The sequence below is a fragment of the Malaclemys terrapin genome, chromosome 2 (genome assembly GCF_027887155.1).
Source record: "Malaclemys terrapin pileata isolate rMalTer1 chromosome 2, rMalTer1.hap1, whole genome shotgun sequence".
NCBI lineage: Eukaryota > Metazoa > Chordata > Testudines > Emydidae > Malaclemys > Malaclemys terrapin.
Genome location: NC_071506.1, coordinates 51,422,976 through 51,442,659, shown reverse-complemented (window position 1 = coordinate 51,442,659; position 19,684 = coordinate 51,422,976). Strand labels below are relative to the sequence as shown.

The following is a 19,684-nucleotide window of genomic DNA, read 5'->3' as shown; positions in this document are numbered from 1 at the left end:
GTCATGTTCTCAAAAATGGCTGCTATCCATTTTTGCATATTAGAGTTTGCTGGGGTTAAGAGTGAGGATGTTGGTGAGGATCCTGGACTCAGCTATTGTTCTTTTTGAAAAGTCCTGTTGGATCTTTGATTTCTGTTTGCTCATTTCTCTGAGACAAATAGAAAGGCCCACACCTTGTATAATCCTACTGAAGTCAGCTGGGTTGCAGAGCACATTCATTACTCCACGAGTTCCTTACTGAAGTACTTTTCTTAATACTCTAATGCATAATATGAACTGACAACCTTTAGTTCTACAAATGAGGGATTACTAGTAACTACTCATCCACAAATAAGGTAGTCCATCTTAGATTTGGGGTGGAAAAGAAAAAAAGGGCAACCTGTTTTATTAAGCAGAACATGTAACCCACATCTGAGAACATGACAATAACTTGTTATTTTCAGAGATAATACTGCTGGAATGGAATGTACAGAACTTGTTATCTGGTTGCGCACATGTGGGTATGCACTGAAGTTTGCTGGAAGTCAGATATACACCTCTACCCCGATATAACGCGGTCCTCCGGAGCCAAAAATCTTACCGCACTATAGGTGAGACCGTGTTATATCGAACTTGCTTTGGCCTTCCTGCTCCTTGACCCCTGACCGCCCCCTCCAGAGACCCCCATCCCTAATCACCCCCAGGACCCCACCCCCTACCTAGCCCCCCTGCTCCCTGTCCCCTGACTGCCCTGACCCCTATCCACACCCCCCCCCTCCACCCCTGACAGGCACTCACCAGCAGCGGCGGGAAGCGGAGTAGCCCAGCCCCAGCCCGCTCCACTCCGCCAGCTCCCAGCTGTGTCACTCTGCTTCCCGCCACAGGTGAGTACGGGGGGGGGGGTGTCCTTTCCCCAACCTCCCCACACTCACCGGTGGTGGGAAGCGGAGCGCTGCGGCTGGGAGCTGATGCGCTGATCCACCGGAGCGCTGCTTTACTGCGTTGTATGCGAACCCGTGTTATATCAGGTCGCGTTATATCGGGGTAGAGGTGTATACACAAATCCATAGAAACACTTTCAAGATTTTATATGTGCTTTTATAAGGGACATCTACCTGAAAATTATTTCTCTATGAGGTTATTTTACTTACTAGCTTCTAGTAACACTTCACACTGATAAAAGCTTAAAAAAAAGAAGAGAGAGAAAGTGGTATTTTCTTCCACTTTTCCAGTGTAATATGTGGATTTGGCTGCACTTTGAGTGTAATCAGTGTCACTGATTTTGCTGGTTGTCAGCTCTACTTTCTTTGCTGTGCAGAAGCACGATGACTGCTTTCACACTCTGCTCTGGGTGTCCACTTTTGCCCCAGCCCAACAAGAGGATGTTTACCTGTAACACAGCAACATAACTGAGTATGTTTCTGAGTTTCAGGCTGGGAGTGATGGTGTCAGGAAGTCTCCTTTCCCTCCTGGGATCCTTGAACAAAGCCAGGGAACAACAGGAATTGGGTAAAGGGCAGGAGCGGAACCTTCTTCTCCTTCAACCCAGGGGCCAATGGGAATCTGGTAAAGTGTTTTTCATTCCCAGGATGCAGCTCCTGGGCAGCACCAGGAACCAGGTAAGGACTGGGGAATGGGGTGGGGTAGTTTGGAACTTTGAAAGCTCATCTCTGTGCTGCTGTTGCCAAGGCCAAGTGAAGAGGCTGGCTAGGTAGCAAGTGTGCATAGAGAGTGGAAGCAGGGGGAGGAAAGAGGGACAAACCTGAATACATTAAGCAGTGCTGCTCTCAGGCCTGACCATACTCCCTTGCTGAAAAGATCCACACAAACACCAGAGGGGCAGCAGACAGAGCCATGAAAGATATTACAAATAACAAATTAAAACAAACCTGTCCATGCTATTTAAAGGGCAATTTACACCAACTGTGAAGTCTGAGATAGTTTAAAAAACTGAATTAGACACTATTCCTTTTAGTAGCTGATTCTGTCAGTTGCAGGCACTTTCCAATGGAAGCTTTTGTAAATACTCCCCTTCTGGCTTTGCTATGCCTACTCAGTGTATTGAGTCATTCTGTGAGGTAAATACACCTAAATGTGAAACACCAACCAGTATGAGGGAATGGGGATCAGCCATAAGAAAGGTTAGGTTTCAAAATTCCTTTTAATTGTTTTTTGAGTGCTAAAGGTTTAATGGATTAGTGTACTGTTTCACAGTGAGATTAGGGATTTAGCTGTAAACTAGGGAATGCAGCCCAGTGTGTCAGTGTCTAACCCAGGGAGAAAAAAACACTTGGCTCCTGGGAGCTCTGTATTGAGAGCATGTTTATTTTTAGTTTCAGCTGAGTACAGTATTTTCTGGTGTTACATGAGTGTGAATCATTCTGAGTGTTCAGTAAAGCAAGAGGAATTAAGGAAGAGCTTATTCATGTTTCAGTTTTCTAAAATATAAAAATATGTTCAAGTGAACAAGAAAGTTGTTTTGTTTTTTTCCAAACTACTGACTGTATAGTGTATTCAAATGACTCTGGTAACAGGACAGCTTTGAACATTGTTATTATTTATAATTTCTTTTCCCATCCTGCCCAAAATGTGCCTTTGTGCTGCTGAAATCTAAAAGAAGGGATAATTCCTGCCCTGAACAGTTTACAGCTGAAGGTGCTAATTTTGCAAACATTTACACATGTGCTTAGCTTTACTCATGTGAATAGTTCTATTAAAGTCAATGGCATTACTCACATGCATAAAGTTAAGCATGTGGATATTTGCAGGATGGGGCCAAGAGACTGCACAAAGTGAAGCAGATATAAAGGATGCTATACAAAACAAACTAATTAAAGAGCATGGTATTTCTTTCCCTTTCCTTTTCAAAGTACTGCAGTACTTACCATCCCCATTACTCAGTCCCCCATTCTGGTCACTGCTGACAAGAGGATCTATAGCCAGACTTGTGATGGAATGGCTGAACATCTCCTTATCTGAAGGCTGGAAAACAAAAAATCTGAAGGGTTACCTAGCATTTAAGTAGAGCAAAGGATAAACTATATTGCAAAATAATATTGTGAATGTCGTGCAGTTAATTTGAAACTGGACTCACATGTGTTTATACGGATACACACACTGCTACTGCATACATGTACTATGGATTTGATTCTGATCTCACACTGCTCTGTATCAGGTATAAAACTGGTGTAAGTATAGAATCAGGCCCTATATATTAAAGTATTCGTGCATATGTTATATTAAATCACTAACTGCATCTAACTATACTGTGAAGTTCAGCCAAGAGTAAAGCAGATATAACTTCCATGGAAATCTTGAGTCCAAACTCACTAGTAATGTTCTGTAGTATAAATTGGTCAAAAAACAGATGTTAGTGGGTGTGCAAAGCAAGTGTAATTTACAAACCGAGTGAGGAAAAAGCGGAAGTCATGGGGTTAGGGTAGCAGGAAAAGCTACTAACAGGAAGGTGTAGAGAAAATAGCCCACCAAGCTGCCATTCTTCTTGGCTGCTTTTGCTACTGTGTGGCCAGTGTGTAAATTACACTTATTTTGCACACTCAGACTGACAAATTCCCACAAGTTATACTATTGTACTTTGCCATATACAGGATACAACTGTATTCTAAGCTATCATGTGCAAATCAGGAGTAAGTCCACCACACTCAATGGGGCTAGTCTGTGTAAATGAAATCAGAAACTGTCGCACAGTGAAAAGTCAACATTTACCTACTTACCACAAAGAGGTATCTTATCTACCACAATATTAGAATACAAAATGACTGCGGTTTCTTTGATATCCCTGTGTGATAATTTTGAGTAAAGGTTGACCTTTTAATGGCAAGCCACTACACACACCTGTTTTCTGACCAATTTATGTTCAGCGTGAAAATAGCATTGTTATTTATATCATCACTGCATAAATTGAATTAAATCTGACTTAAGTCCATGCAATAAAAATTCAAAGGTAAGCATTAAATGTTGGGACGTCACCTTGCCCTTTACTATGCTGGAAATGCTAAAGCCTCAGGACACTGCCTGATATCGCAGATGCTGCCTGATCCTTGTTCACCCAAGCCTTCCACTGAACTCTCTGGGGGCTGGGGCTCACCACATCCCAGTGCTTCTTTCCCTGCGTGCAGTTCCCCAGCAAGGTGCAGCCCCAAGAGTGGTACCATGCTGCTGTGGCATCCAGGCTGCAGCCCCTTTCCCTGCTACTGCTCTGCCTCGTGTGTGGTCTCTGTGTGCAGGCAGATTTGCTGGGCTGCAGTTCCCCACTCCACTACTGCCTCTGCCCACAGCCTCCCTTCCCAGCCTTTACTTCCTGTATGGTCCCCTTGTGCAGGCAGGTTTGCTGGGCTGCAAGCCCCAGAAGGAAGTACTGAGCTATGCCGAGCACCAGCCGCAAGCAGGTTCGCAGAGCTGCAGCCAGAGAAGACACAACTCAGCACTTCCTTCCCTGGCTGTAGCCTCACAAACCTGCCTGCAGGGGGTGCTCGGCATGTCCCGCTGCTTTCTTCTGGGGCTGCAGGTGGTGCTTTTCTTCCAACAAAAGTTGCTAATAATTGACATGCCATTGCTAATATCCGAATCCCATCAACGCTGATGTTAATGGGATGGAATTAGTTCCCAGCAATATGTTGCCATTAACTGGAAGTTGCTAATATCAAGATTGCTATTAAGTGGAATCAACTGTACCCACCTCACAAATCCTCCCTGAACCTCCCCCTTCTCATCTGCAATATTTTATTTTGCATGTCCAGGCTTGGGCAAAGGGCTCATTACAAACCACTAGAAAGACACAAGCTGTAATAAATAAATAATATTTACCACATTCATCAGATTTTCATGGTCCCCATTCTGATGTTTTGGCCTCTTTTCCCTTAAATTAAAAACAAAATTAAAACATGTAAAATTATGCTGAGAACATCCAGTAAACCTCTAGTAAAATGAGTGTGCTGATGGTCACTATTGACCATATTGCTGCACTTTTATTCTTCAGACTAAAACATGGATTCTTAACCTGGGAGTTGCCACTATCTAGAAAGGGGCAGCAAACAGGTTCAGACAGTCTCATCAAAACATTTTCCTGTTCTAACATCCATTCACAGAATGGAGAAGTTTGTGAACTACCACATTAAAATATCAATTTAACCCTTCTTTTCGTCACTTGCTGAAATTCTCACATAAGTATTTTCTGTGACAGATTCTGTAATCTATGAGGCTGTCTCTTTAAATGGCCAGGGCAACACCTTTTAAGGAACACTACAGTCTGAGGAATTAGAAGAGGTTTTTTAAAGGTCCTATGGGCCACATAAGTCCTACTAACAGCACAGTTTATGATTCCTTAAAAAAAATACCTACAAGTGGATAAAGAGTGGGCACTCTAAGAAGCAAAACACTTACAGTGTAATTTGTAGCACCATGTGGCATGTAGTTCATTATACAATGAATGTGTTTCAGATATGTTTTATCATCTACAGATTCTTAGAAGGGATTAGTCCCCAACACCCGTTTCTGAAAAAGATCACTTATTCTGAAACACAGCTATGAGGCTGACAGATAGAAACTTCTAATCTGGAGAAAAAAGGGGAGTAAAGACTGCAGTGGGAAGGGGAAGCACAGGGAGGTGAGGTGGGAGACTAATGATGTCGCCTACCCCAAATACTCGGAGACACATGGCATTTTCCACAACAGAAATCTGCCTATATCTTTAAACTTCTACTTAATTGTGAAACAAGTAATTATATCAATTCAATCCATACCAACGTTCATACCATGCAGAATGTGATTCATGTTTACAAATACACTTCTACTCCGATATAATGCTGTCCTCGGGAGCCAAAAAATCTTACCGCGTTATAGGTGAAACCGCGTTATATCGAACTTGCTTTGATCCGCTGGAGCGCGAACCCCCCCGCCCCCCCCCCGGCGCCCTGCTTTACCGTGTTATATCCAAATTCGTGTTATATCAGGTTGTGTTATATCGGGGCAGAGGTGTACTTTATTCCCTCAAAGCTTTTTTGACAAAGCATTTTAAGCATGGCAGATTTTACTCTTTTTTAAGTCATCAAATATTTCATCAACAATTTTCAAAAAGTGTGCTATGAAGAAATTGTATATAATTTGTAAACAACTCACCACACAAACTAACTTGTAATAAATGATACTGCATGCAGACTAGCAACATGCTGAATTACTGAAGAACATCTAGATAACTTCTAACAATGAATTTGCATAACTTGTTAGAAATATCCAACAGATTGATTCTCATAAAAGCTTTCTGCTGCTTCCTGTTTCTGGCATTGTCTCTGGGACTCCAGCATTATTAGATACAATATAGAGCAATATTCATTAATCAGAACTGTGATTAAGAACAAGAGGATTTTTAACTCATATCTGTATACAGGCAGTTGTGACAAATGTGGGAATGCTCATGAGATCTTGTAGTAAAGAATGAGATTAGATGGGTATCCCTTTTAAGAGCAGAACCAATTTACACATGCTTTTTAGAAAGCCAAGGAGCTCTTGGGCCCAGCCTGGTCCCAATTGTCTTCCAGAGAGTGCCTCAGTCTGTTTTTCCCTTTCAGGGAAGTTAGGTTCTGTGACATTATTGACATGAACTGGGACCGTATAAATCACTGTTGCAACCAAGGTCCTATAGTCGCACCAAATCTTGTACAAAGGAGATCAAGTAAGGTGTCTATGGAAAGCTTGTAATTTACTAGTTATAATTATGCTATCTGTATGTGTGTATCATTTTTGTATTTGAAGTTATGAATATTGGCTATGTACTTGTATCTCAATGTGTTTGATTCTAAGTAGCATCAGTGAAGCATTTGGTCAGCTTCTTGAGAAAGGACTATTCTGAATAAGTGCCCAGTCAAGAAACACTTAACTGACAATGAACCTTGGGAGACTCCAATCCACATCTGAGAAAGCTGGGAATGTTCAAGATAGCATGTGAGCAATGGCTGCCGCCTGCAAACTGAGTCATGCATGGACATGTGACTTGCCCATGTGACTCCAAACTCCATCTTGCTGCTGTGATTTTCCACAGTAAGAACAAAGGGGTCCTTCCACATGGCAGAGAATATAAAAGGCCCTGAAAACCCCTACATTTTGTCTTCTGTCCTGCTTCTGACCTCTGGAGGAACTGTACTTGAAACAGAAGCTCTGAACAAAGGACTGAACAACCCATCCAAGCTGGGATGTTTGTACTCCAGAGACTTGATTGGTTTAAATCAGCACTAATCCCATCAAGCATGAAACAAGCATGAACTAAGAATTTTGCAATTATTGTATGTATTTGATTTCATTTAACCAATTTTAACTCTCATCTATATTTCTTTCTTTTTATGAATAAATCTTTAGATTTTAGATTCTAAAGAACTGGCAACAGCGTGATTTGTAGGTAAGATCTGACTTGTATATTGACCTGGGTCTGGGGCTTGATCCTTTGGGACTGGAAGAACCTTTTTTCTTCTATTGGGGTATTGGTTTTCATAACCATTCATCCCCATAAGGAGCAGTGCTGGTGGTGATACTGGGAAACTGAAGTGTCTGAGGGAATTGCTTGTATGACTTCTGATTAGCCAGTGGGGTAAAACCGAAGTCCTCTCTGCTTGGCTGGTTTGGTGTGACTTAGTAGTGAAGGGCTCCAGCCTTGGGCTATAACTGCCCTTCTCTAAGCAATTTGTCCTGAATTGATACTCTCAGTAGTGTCCCACCAAAGATCACTTTGTTACAGGCTCTCTCAAAAAAACCCCACCCTTCCTATGCATTTCTGGGATTCTGGCCCCCAATTACCATATTGCTAAGTGGCCTTTTTACGGAACCCAGCTGTGAAGTCTTCCTTTTGCCTCAGACTGGTTTCTCCCAGTGGTTCAGGCAGATTATCTAAGAAAATAACCTATTTAGCCTTAATGACTTGCAATCACTGGTCTGAGAGGAGTGTGCTGAAACTGTCTGCTTCTCCTGACATTCCCATAGACTACAACATAAGCCACATTTTGGGGTACACATCAATATTCCTTGTTGAGCATTTCCACATTCTTTACAGTAGTAAAGAAAAATGATGCACAATTTTTGTAATTTTCATAATTTTAATGTATAATTTTTGAAAATTTTTAAAAACCTTTTTACTCTTTATTGTTCATATAAAGAGGTCAACCTCAATCTACTTATTAGACATCCATTCTGGGTCAGATGCAGGTTGCACAGCTCAGGCAACCATTGCTCTACTTTCAGCTGTAAATATTATGGACGTGTTTGTACTCTCATTTAAAATGATGTAAAATCCAGATTAAATCCATTGACATTTATGTAATTACTCTGGATTTACACTTGTGTAAATAAAACAAATTTTTTCTGCTCAAAACTTAACCCACCATTGTTAGAATTTTTTCAGAAAAGTCCTCTGGATTTTAAAGAGTAAAATTTTAAAGCACTACACTGCACCTCACTTAGCTGCATGATCCATTAAAGTCAATGAAAGTCACCATCACTTCATCAGTGGGGCTGATTTTACATGTTTTGGAAAGGGCTTGAAATTCTACTTTGAAAACCAAAGTATTTATATTCAGAGAAGCTGCTGGTCTTGGTGGAATGAGGCTCTCTAATAAAAAAGGAAATCTTAAGGGTAGAGTGGCAAATCAAAGCTTTGCTTAGTACCATGCTTGCTAATGAAATCTGAAGGTTTGATCCTTGTTCTTAACTTTGGGGGGTGCAGGATCAGCCCCTAAGTCTCCAAAGAGGGAGGAGAAAAAGGTGAAACTTGTAGGTATATCAATGTAATACTTTGCTTACTGCTTCCTCTGTCTCCCATATGCTTCTGCTCAGTTCAACCCACCTGAACATTCATCTCCCGTTTCTCTCCAAGGTTCTCTGCTCTGCCTGAAAACCTGGGCAGGTTAGTGATCCAAGCACTGAACACCGGGAGCAGAATACCACTCACTTTCTCTTCCGCCCTGGGCTCCCTGGTCTGTGCTGGCATTTCAGGCAGAGGAGGGAGTCTCGGACGGAGTGAGGGAAAAAAGGAGGCTGTTGGTGTACAGAGCTCCTACACATCACCAGCAGGAAGGCTGTGGAAGCGAAAGACACATCCTGTACGTGGGGAAGGTTTTACAGGGTTTTTCCTTGAAAGGACCTAGGTGCAATTTACTGAATCTACCCTGCAAGGCTTGTAGAATAACTTAGTCCAAGAACTGTTAACACAAGACTTGAAAAGTGTGGGGGGATCTGAAGCCCTCATCAGCCCCTCTTCAGTGCTAAGAATTTGAGAAATCAAAACAATTCCCACATTCACTATTCCTGTATATTCTACAAAGTGCCCCCTCTGTTGGTTCTGCCCCTCTATATTTGCGGTAGCTGTTATCGATCAATGATGCCAGTACCAAAATAAACGATTCAAATCAGACTGAAGTACTGACTTCATTGAACATAATTTACTTAAGCTTAAATCTTTTCTCTTTTGCATTGTGCTGTAATCAATACTGTAAACAAACATCTCTTATTGAAAATAATCTATAACGTCTGGACAGATCTAATTGACCCAACAGCTGGGCAGAGAGGGAGGATGTTTGGACGATAACCTGCAGAACATAGCAAACCTCTTTTCTCACTTCACAAGTCATGGATACAATACCACTGGCCTGTGACCATAAGTGTCCTTGAGAGTTTCAGGTTGTAGTATGTGGGTGAGCACCTTATTGACATGCTGGCGTCTGTGAGAAGGGTCCATTGCAGAGGAAAGGAAGTACAAGATCTGTTCAATGTACGATACAGGTTGCCTTGTTTCACTACATAACCATAGCGATTTTAACCTCAAAGACTCATAGACTTTGAGGCAAGGAGGGACCTCGTGATCATCTAATGTGGCCTGCACACTGCAGGCCACAGAACCTCACCCACCCACTCCTGTAATAGAGCCATAACCTCTGGCTGAGTTACTGAACTCCTTTAAAGACTTCAAGTTACAGAGAATCCACCGTTTACTTTAGTTTAAACCTGCAAGTGAACTGTGTCCCATGCTGCAGAGGAAGGTGAACCCTCCACCGCCCCTCGCCCCCCCAGGATCTTTGCCAATCTGACCAGGAGAGAAAAACCTTGCTGACCCCAAATTTGGCTGTCAGTTGGACCCTAAGCACATCAGCAAGACACCTGGGAAAGAATACTCTGAAGTAACTCAGAGCTTTCCCCATCTAGTGTCCCACCTCCAGCTGCTGGGGATATTTGCTCCTGGCAGTCGCAGATAGGCCACATGCCGTTATAGGCAATCTCATCAGACCATCCCCTTCATACATTTATCATGCTCAGTCTTTAAGCCAGTTAGGTTGTTTGCTCCATTGTTCCCCTTGGAAGGCTTTTCCAGAACTTCACTCTTCTGATGGTTAGAAGTAGGGCTGTCAAGCGATTAAAAAAATTAATTTTTTAATTAATCGCACTGTTAATAATAGAATACCATTTATTTAAATAGTTTTGGATGTTTTCTACATTTTTCAAATATATTGATTTCAATTACAACACAGAATACAAAGTGTACAGTGCTCACTTTATATTTATTTTTGATTTACAAGTATTTGCACTGTAAAAAAAAGAAATAGTATTTTTCAATTCAACTAACACAAGTACTGTAGAGCAATCTCTTTATCATGAAAGCTGAACTTACAAATGTAGAATTATATACAAAAAAAATTGCATTGAAAAATAAAACAATACATAATTTTAGAGCCTGCAAGTCCACTCAGTCTTACTTCTTGTTCAGCCAATCACTAAGACAAACACGTTTGTTTACATTTGCAGGAGATAATGCTGCCCGCTTCTTGTTTACAATGTCACCTGAACGTGAGAACAGGCATTCTAATGGCACCATTGTAGCTAGCGTCGCAAGATATTTACGTGCCAGATGTGCTAAAGACTCATATGTCCCTTCATTCTTCAACAACCATTCCAGGGGACACGTGTCCATGCTGATGACGGGTTCTGCTCAATAACAAGCCAAAGCAGCTTTCTTTTTTGGTGGTTTGGGTTCTGTAGTTTCTGCATCAGAGTGTTCTCTTTTAAGGGTATGTCTACACTACGAAATTAGTTCGAATTTATAGAAGCCGGTTTTATTGAAATCGGTTGTATACAGCCGATTTTATGTGTCCACACATAAAATGCTCTAGGTGCTCTAGTCAGCGGACCGCGTCCACAGTACGAGGCTAGCGTCGACTTCCGGAGCATTGCACTATGGGTAGCTATCCCACAGCTATCCCACAGTTCCCGCAGTCTCCGCCGCCCCTTGGAATTCTGGGTTGAGATCCCAATGCCCGGATGATGCAAAACAGTGTCGCGGGCGGTTCTGGGTACATGTCGTCAGGCCCCTCCCCCCCCCGTCACAGCAACGGCAGACAATAGATTCGCGCCTTTTTACCTGGGTTACCTGTGCAGACAACATACCATGGCAAGCATGGAGCCCGCTCAGCTCAGCTGAGCTCACCGTCACCATATGTCCTCTGGGTGCCGGCAGACGTGGGACTGCATTGCTACACAGCAGCAGCTGCTAACTGCCTTTTGGCGGTAGACGGTGCAGTAGACTGGTAGCCTTCATCGGCGATCTGGGTGCTGGCAGCCGTGGGGCTTGCCTTTTGGCAGTAGATGGTGTATTACGACTGTTAACCGTCCTATTACAAGTCGGGTCATCGCACGTTAGCAGAGTCTTCCCCGAGCACCCGATCGTGCAATAGGCCTGAAGACCATCGTCATACACTAACTGCCAAGCGCCCCGTATTTGCTGCCAAGCACCCAGAAAGATGCCGAGGGCTATCAGTCACGCTGCACCATCGTCTTAAGATGTAAAAAATAGATTTGCTCTGTATTCATTTGCTTCCCCCTCCCTCCGTCAAATCAACGGCCTGCTAAACCCAGGGTTTTCAGTTTAATCTTTGGGGGGACCATTCTGTGTGACAGTTGTTTGTGTTTCTCCCTGATGCACAGCCACCGTTCTTGATTTTAATTCCCTGTACCTGTACGCCATGTCGTCACTCGGCCCGCCCTCCCTCCTTCCCCTAGTCCGTCAGATACTACGTTTGCGCCACAGCTCAGAGAGCCGAGAAGCGATACTTTCGCGCCTTTTCTTTGAATTCTGGGTTGAGATCTCAATGCCCGGATGATGCAAAACAGTGTCGCGGGCGGTTCTGGGTACATGTCGTCAGGCCCCTCCCCCCTCGTCACAGCAACGGCAGACAATAGATTCGCGCCTTTTTACCTGGGTTACCTGTGCAGACAACATACCACGGCAAGCATGGAGCCCGCTCAGCTCAGCTGAGCTCACCGTCACCATATGTCCTCTGGGTGCCGGCAGACGGTGTAGCATGAGTGATAGCCGTGGGGCTGGCAGCCGTAGGGCTGCATTGCACCAGCCCCTTGCCCTTTGGTAGGTGATGGTATATTATGATTGGTACCCATTGTCGTCGTACTGGAGTGGCTGTCAATCATGGCCACCTGGGCAGACATGTTTCGATGACGATGGCTACCAATCGTAATATACTATTTTCTGCCAATTGCCCAGTATTGTCTGCTAAGCACCCAGAAGAGGGCGAGGGCGATGCTGGGTGCTGGCGGACGTGGAGCTGGCAGACGTGGGGCTGCATTGCTACACAGCAGCAGCCCCTTGCCTTTTGGCAGACGATGGTATATTATGACTGGTATCCGTCATCGTCATACTGGAGAGGCTATCACTCATGCTGCACCGTCGGCTGCCAGCTTAAGATGTAAAAAATAGATTTGTTCTGTATTCATTTGCTTCCCCTTCCTCCGTGAAATCAATGGCCTGCTAAGCCCAGGGTTTTCAGTTTAATCTTTGGGGGGACCATTCTGTGTGACAGTTGTTTGTGTTTCTCCCTATTCCTGTACCTGTACGCCATGTCGTCACTCGGCCCTCCCTCCCTCCCGCCCTCCCTCCTTCTCCTGGTCCATCAGATACTAGTTTCGCGCCTTTTTTCTGACCAGGCGCCATAGCTAGCACTGGGATCATGGAGCCCGCTCAGATCACCGCGGCAATTATGAGCACTATGAACACCACGCGCATTGTCCTGGAGTATATGCAGAGCCAGGACATGCCAAGGCGAAACCCAGACCAGCCGAGGAGGCGATTGCAGCGCGGCGACAAGAGTGATGAGGAAATTGACATGGACATAGACCTCTCACAAGGCACAGGCCCCAGCAATGTGGAAATCATGGTGTCACTGGGGCAGGTTCATGCCGTGGAACGCCGATTCTGGGCCCGGGAAACAAGCACAGACTGGTGGGATCGCATCGTGCTGCAGGTATGGGACGATTCCCAGTGGCTGCGAAACTTTCGCATGCGTAAGGGCACTTTCATGGAACTTTGTGACTTGCTTTCCCCTGCCCTGAAACGCCAGGATACCAAGATGAGAGCAGCCCTCACAGTTGAGAAGCGAGTGGTGATAGCCCTGTGAAAGCTTGCAACTCCAGACAGCTACCGGTCAGTCGGGAATCAATTTGGAGTGGGCAAATCTACGGTGGGGGCTGCTGTGATCCAATTTGCCAGGGCAATGAAAGACCTGGTGATAGCAAGGGTAGTGACTCTGGGCAACGTGCAGTCAATAGTGGATGGTTTTGCTGAAATGGGATTCCCAAACTGTGGCGGGGCCATAGACGGAACCCATATTCCTATCTTGTCACCGGAGCACCAAGCCACCGACTACGTAAACCGCAAGGGGTACTTTTCAATGTTGCTGCAAGCCCTGGTGGATCACAAGGGACGTTTCACCAATATCAACGTGGGATGGCCGGGAAAGGTACATGATGCTCGCGTCTTCAGGAACTCTGCTCTGTTTCGAAAGCTGGAGGAAGGGACTTTCTTCCCGGACCAGAAAGTGACCGTTGGGGATGTTGAAATGCCTATCGTGATCCTTGGGGACGCAGCGTACCCCTTAATGCCATGGCTCATGAAGCCGTACACAGGCAGCCTGGACAGGAGTCAGGACCTGTTCAACTACAGGCTGAGCAAGTGCCGAATGGTGGTGGAATGTGCATTTGGACGTTTAAAAGCGCGCTGGCGCAGCTTACTGACTCGCTCAGACCTCAGCGAAAAGAATATCCCCATTGTTATTGCTGCTTGCTGTGCGCTCCACAATATCTGAGAGAGTAAGGGGGAGACCTTTATGGCGGGGTGGGAGGTTGAGGCAACTCGCCTGGCCGCTGATTACGCGCAGCCAGACACCAGAGCGGTTAGAGGAGCACAGCAGGGCACGGTGCGCATCAGAGAAGCTTTTAAAACGAGTTTTGTGACTGGCCAGGCTACTGTGTGAAACTTCTGTTTGTTTCTCCTTGATGAACCCTCCAAACCACCCCCCCCCGACCCGGTTCACTCTACTTCCCTGTAAACCAACCACCCCACCCCACCCTCCCCTCCCGCTTGCAGAGGCAATAAAGTCATTGTTTTTTCACATTCATGCATTCTTTATTAGTTCCTCACAGAAGTAGGGGGATAATTGCCAAGGTAGCCTGGGATGGGTGGGGGAGGAGGGATGGAAAAGGACACACTGCATTTTAAAACTTTAACTCTTATTGAAGGCCAGCCTTCTGATGCTTGGGCGATCATCTGGGGTGGAGTGACTGGGTGGACGGAGGCCCCCCCACCGTGTTCTTGGGCGTCTTGGTGAGGAGGCTATGGAACTTGGGGAGGAGGGCTGTTGGTTACACAGGGGCTGTAGCGGCGGTCTCTGCTCCTGCTGCCTTTCCTGCAGCTCAACCATACGCTCGAGCATATCAGTTTGATGCTCCAGCAGACGGAGCATTGACTCTTGCCGTCTATCTGCAAGCTGACGCCACCTATCGTCTTCAGCCCGCCACTTGCTCTTTTCATCCCGCCATTCAGCCCGCCACCTCTCCTCTCGTTCATATTGGGCTTTTCTCATCTCCGACATTGACTGCCTCCACGCATTCTGCTGTGCTCTATCAGCGTGGGAGGACAACTGCAGCTCCGTGAACATATCGTCCCTCATCCTACGTTTTCTCTTTCTAATGTTCACGAGCCTCTGCGAAGGAGAAACATTTGCAGCTGGTGGAGGAGAAGGGAGAGGTGGTTAAAAAAGACACATTTTAGAGAACAATGGGTACACTCTTTCATTACAAGGTCGCATATTTCGGCTTGCAGGCAGCCATGGTAGGCCACAGTGTTTTGGCTTTTTTAACCTTCTTAACATGCGGGAAAGGTTGCAAACAGCAGCGCATTTCCCATATCAAGGATGAATTGGGTTGTCCATTTAAAATGGGTTTTCAATGTAAAAGGAGGGGCTGCGGTTTCCCGGTTAACATGCGGCACGAACACAAGTAAACCACCCCCCCCCACACACACACACGATTCTCTGGGATGATCACTTCACCCCTCCCCTCCACCGCGTGGTTAACAGCAGGGAACATTTCTGTTCAGAAGAGCAGGAACGGGCGCCTCTGAATGTCCCCTTAATAAAATCACCCCATTTCAACCAGGAGAGCTTTCTGGAGATGTCCCTGGAGGATTTCCGCTCCATCCCCATACACGTTAACAGACTTTTCCAGTAGATGTACTGGCCGCGATTGCCAGGGCAAATTAATCATTAAACACGCTTGCTTTTTTTTTTTTGTAATGTTTACAAATATTTACAAAGTTACACTCACCAGAGGTCTCCTGTGTGCCCTGAGGGTCTTGGGTGAGTTCGGGGGTTACTGGTTCCAGGTCCAGGGTCACAAACATATCCTGGCTGTTGGGGAAACCGGTTTCTCCGCTTCCTTGCTGCTGTGAGCTACCTACAGTACCTCCATCCTCATCTTCCTCGTTCCCCGAACCGTCTTCCCTGTGTGTTTCTCCAGTGAGAGAGTCATAGCACACGGTTGGGGTAGTGGTGGCTGCACCCCCTAGGATCGCATGCAGCTCCGCGTAGTAGCGGCAAGTTTGCGGCTCTGCCCCGGACCTTCCGTTTGCTTCTCTGGCTTTGTGGTAAGCTTGCCGTAGCTCCTTAATTTTCATGCGGCACTGCTGTGTGTCCCTGTTATGGCCTCGGTCCTTCATGGCCTTGGAGATCTTTTCTAATACTTTTCCATTTCTTTTACTGCTACGGAGTTCAGCTATCACTGCTTCATCTCCCCATATGGCGAGCAGATCTCGTACCTCCCGATCGGTCCATGCTGGAGCTCTTTTGCGATCCTGGGACTCCATCACGGTTACCTGTGCTGATGAGCTCTGCGTGGTCACCTGTGCTCTCCACGCTGAGCAAACAGGAAATGAAATTCAAACATTCGCGGGTCTTTTCCTGTCTACCTGGTCAGTGCATCTGAGTTGAGAGTGCTGTCCAGAGCGGTCACAATGAAGCACTGTGGGATAGCTCCCAGAGGCCAATAACGTCGAATTCCGTCCACACTACCCCAATTCCGACCTGCAAAGGCCGGTTTTATCGCTAATCCCCTCGTCGGAGGTGGTGTAAAGAAACCGGTTTAAAGGACCCTTTAAGCCAAAAGAAAGGGCTTCGTTGTGTGGACGTGTCCAGGCTTAATTCGGTTTAACACTGCTAAAGTCGACCTAAACCCGTAGTGTAGACCAGGCCTAAGACTTCTGAGAGCATGCTCCACACCTCATGCCTCTCAGATTTTGGAAGGCACTTCAGATTCTTAAACCTTGGGTCGAGTACTGTAGCTATCTTTAGAAATTTTACATTGGTACCTTCTTTGTGTTTTGTCAAATCTGCAGTGAAAGTGTTCTTAAAATGAACAATATGTGCTGAGGCATCATCCGAGACTGCTATAACATGAATTATACAATTCTCCCTCCAGGAGTTCAATCACAAATTTAATTAACACATTTTTTTTTAACGAGCGTCATCAGCATGGGAGCATGTCCTCTGGAATGGTGGCCGAAGCATGAAAGGGCAAACGAATGTTTAGCATATCTGGCATGTAAATACCTTGTAATGCCAGCTACAAAAGTGCCACGCAAACGCCTGTTCTCACTTCTGGTGACACTATAAACAAGAAGTGGGCAGCATTATCTCTTGTAAATGTAAACAAACTTGTTTGTCTTAGCGATTGGCTGAACAAGAAGTAGGACTGAGTGGACTTGTAGGCTCTGAAGTTTTACATTGTTTTGTTTTTGAGTGCAGTTATGTAACACAAAAAAATCTACATTTGTAAGTTGCACTTTCACGACAAAGAGGTTGCACAGCAGTACTTGTATGAGGTGCACTGAAACATACGATTTCTTTTGTTTATAATTTTTACAGTGGAAATATTTAGAATAAAAAATAATATACACTTTGATTTCAATTACAACACAGAATACAATATATATGAAAATGTAGAAATATATTTAATAAATTTAAATTGGTATTCTATTGTTTAACAGTGCAATTAAAACTGCGATTAATCACAATTAATTTTTTAAATCATGATTACTTTTTTTGAGTTAATCGCATGAGTTAACTGCCATTAATTGACAGCCTTAATTAGAAGCCTTCATCAAATTTCAAGTCTGAACTTGTTGATGGCCAGTTTATATCCATTTGTTCTTGTGTCCACACTGGCACTTAATTTAAATAATCCCTTTCCCTCCCTGGTATTTTCCCTTTTATGTATTTATAGACAGCAATCGTATCTCCCCTCAGCCTGCATTTGGTTAGGCTAAACAAACCAAGCTCCTTTAATCTCCTCTAATAAGGTAGGTTTTCCATTCCTCTGATCACCTTAGTAGCCCTTCCCTGCACCTGTTTCAGTTTGAAATAATCTTTTTTAAACATGCAAGACCAGAATTACACATGGTATTCCAGATGAGGTCTCACCAGTGCCTTGTATAATGGTACTAACACTTCCCTGTCTCTAGTGGAAATACTTTGCCTGATGTGTGTAGGATTGCATTAGTCTTTTTCACATCTGCATCACATTAGTGGCTCACAGTCATCCTGTGATCAACCAATACACCTAGATTTTTCTCCTCTGTTGCTTCCAACTGATGTGTCCCCAGCTTACAGCAAAAGTTCTTGTTGTTAGTCCCTAAATACATGACTTTGCACTATTAAATTACTCCAGTTTACAAGGCCATCCAGATCTTCTTGTATGATATTCCTGTCCTCACTCGTATTGGCAATACCTCCCAACTTTGTGTCATCCACAAATTTTATTAGCACACTTCCACTTTTTCTGAAAAGGTCATTACAGAAAATGTTGAATTAGATTTGTCTCAAGACCCAATCCCTGAGGAACTCCATTAGTAACCTCCCTCCAACCTGACAGTTCACCTTTCAGTCTGATCCATTGTAGTCTCCCCTTTAACCAACTCCTTATCCCCTTTCAATTCTCATATTAATCCCATCTTCTCCAATTTAACTATAATTTCCCATGTAGAACTGTATCAAATGCCTCACTGAAATGCAGGTAGATTAGATCCACTGCATTTCCTTTGTAGAAAACATCAGTTATCTTCTCAAAGAAAGAGATCAGGTTGATCTTGCATGATCTCCTTTTGTAAAACCATGTTGTATTTTATCCCAATTACTCTTTACCTCTATGTCCTTAACTATTTTCTCTCTCCAAATTTGTTCCAAGACCTTGCATACAATTGAGGTCAAACTAACAGGCATGTAGTTTCCTGGGTCACTTTTTCCTCTTTCTTAAAAATAGGTACTATATTAGCAATTCCCCAGTCATAGGGTCTGACCCCCCCGAATTCACAGATTCATTAACAATCCTTGCTATTGGGCTTGCAATTTCATGTGAAGAAAACTGGCCAATAAATTACTTTGGTTTGTGGCCCATTTTTAGGATTTTTTGTAATTTCAGCCATTCTTGCTATTTGGTTGTAAATTAAATGACTTCAATCCATGCTATACTTAAGGCATCAAAATATTTACCCTAGAACTGAAGAGAACATATTATGACGACAGTAGGATTTTCCTTTATTTATATCTTAACGAAAAATGCAACAGGACTCCCACTGTCATGTTTCCTGCTTTTTATCTTTATTGTCACCTGACACACTGAGTCTTACCTGTCACAGCTGGAGCACAGAAAGATAAGGAAAGTAAGGAATAAGAGTGTTGTCACAGCTGCCAAACTTCCCCACACAATGACATGAAGTTGTCCACTGCTTAGGAAACCACCGTCAGGTCCCATGATATTAATAGGAGCTGGTGTAACTTAAGGATGAAGGGATTAATCCTTGGAGAATGCTGGCATCTGTGGTGAAAGCACCTTCTCTTTCTGCAAAGAGAAAAATGTCTTTAGAAATTGTTATGGATTTTGAAGATAGACTGACAATTACAGGTCTGGCAAACGAGATCTTCAAATATAGTCTACAAAACTAATGACTAAACATGCTCAGGTTTTAGAAAACCTGACCCAGCAAGAAAGGTTAAAAAATGGTGCATGTTTAATTTTGAGAAAAGATTGAGGGAGGACCTGATAACAGTCTTCAAATATGTTAAGCGCTATTATACAGAGGACTGATCAGTTGTTCTCCATGTCCACTGAAGGTAGGACAAGAAGTAGTGGGCCTAATCTGCAGCAATGGAAATTTAGATTAGACATTAGGTAAATTTCTAACCATACAGGTAGTTGAAATCTGGAATAGGCTTCCAAGGGAGGTTATGGAATCCCCAATCATAGGAGGTTTTTAAGAACAGATTGAACAAACAACTGTCAGGGATGGTCTAGGTTTACTTGGTCTGCCACA

General features: G+C 44.1%; 1 protein-coding gene across 1 annotated transcript in view; it reads right to left on the bottom strand.

Moving 5' to 3' along the window:
- The window catches only part of PAG1 (phosphoprotein membrane anchor with glycosphingolipid microdomains 1), a 208,072-nt gene that overhangs the window by 46,048 nt on the left and 142,340 nt on the right, over nt 1-19,684 (bottom strand). The window contains exons 3-5 of the mRNA XM_054020395.1: nt 19,001-19,212; nt 4,807-4,858; nt 2,865-2,961 (exon numbers count right to left, since the gene is read on the bottom strand). Coding sequence (XP_053876370.1) covers nt 2,865-2,961; nt 4,807-4,858; nt 19,001-19,125 — 274 coding nt within the window. The 5' untranslated portion in view covers nt 19,126-19,212. The remainder of the gene's footprint in view (nt 1-2,864; nt 2,962-4,806; nt 4,859-19,000; nt 19,213-19,684) is intronic.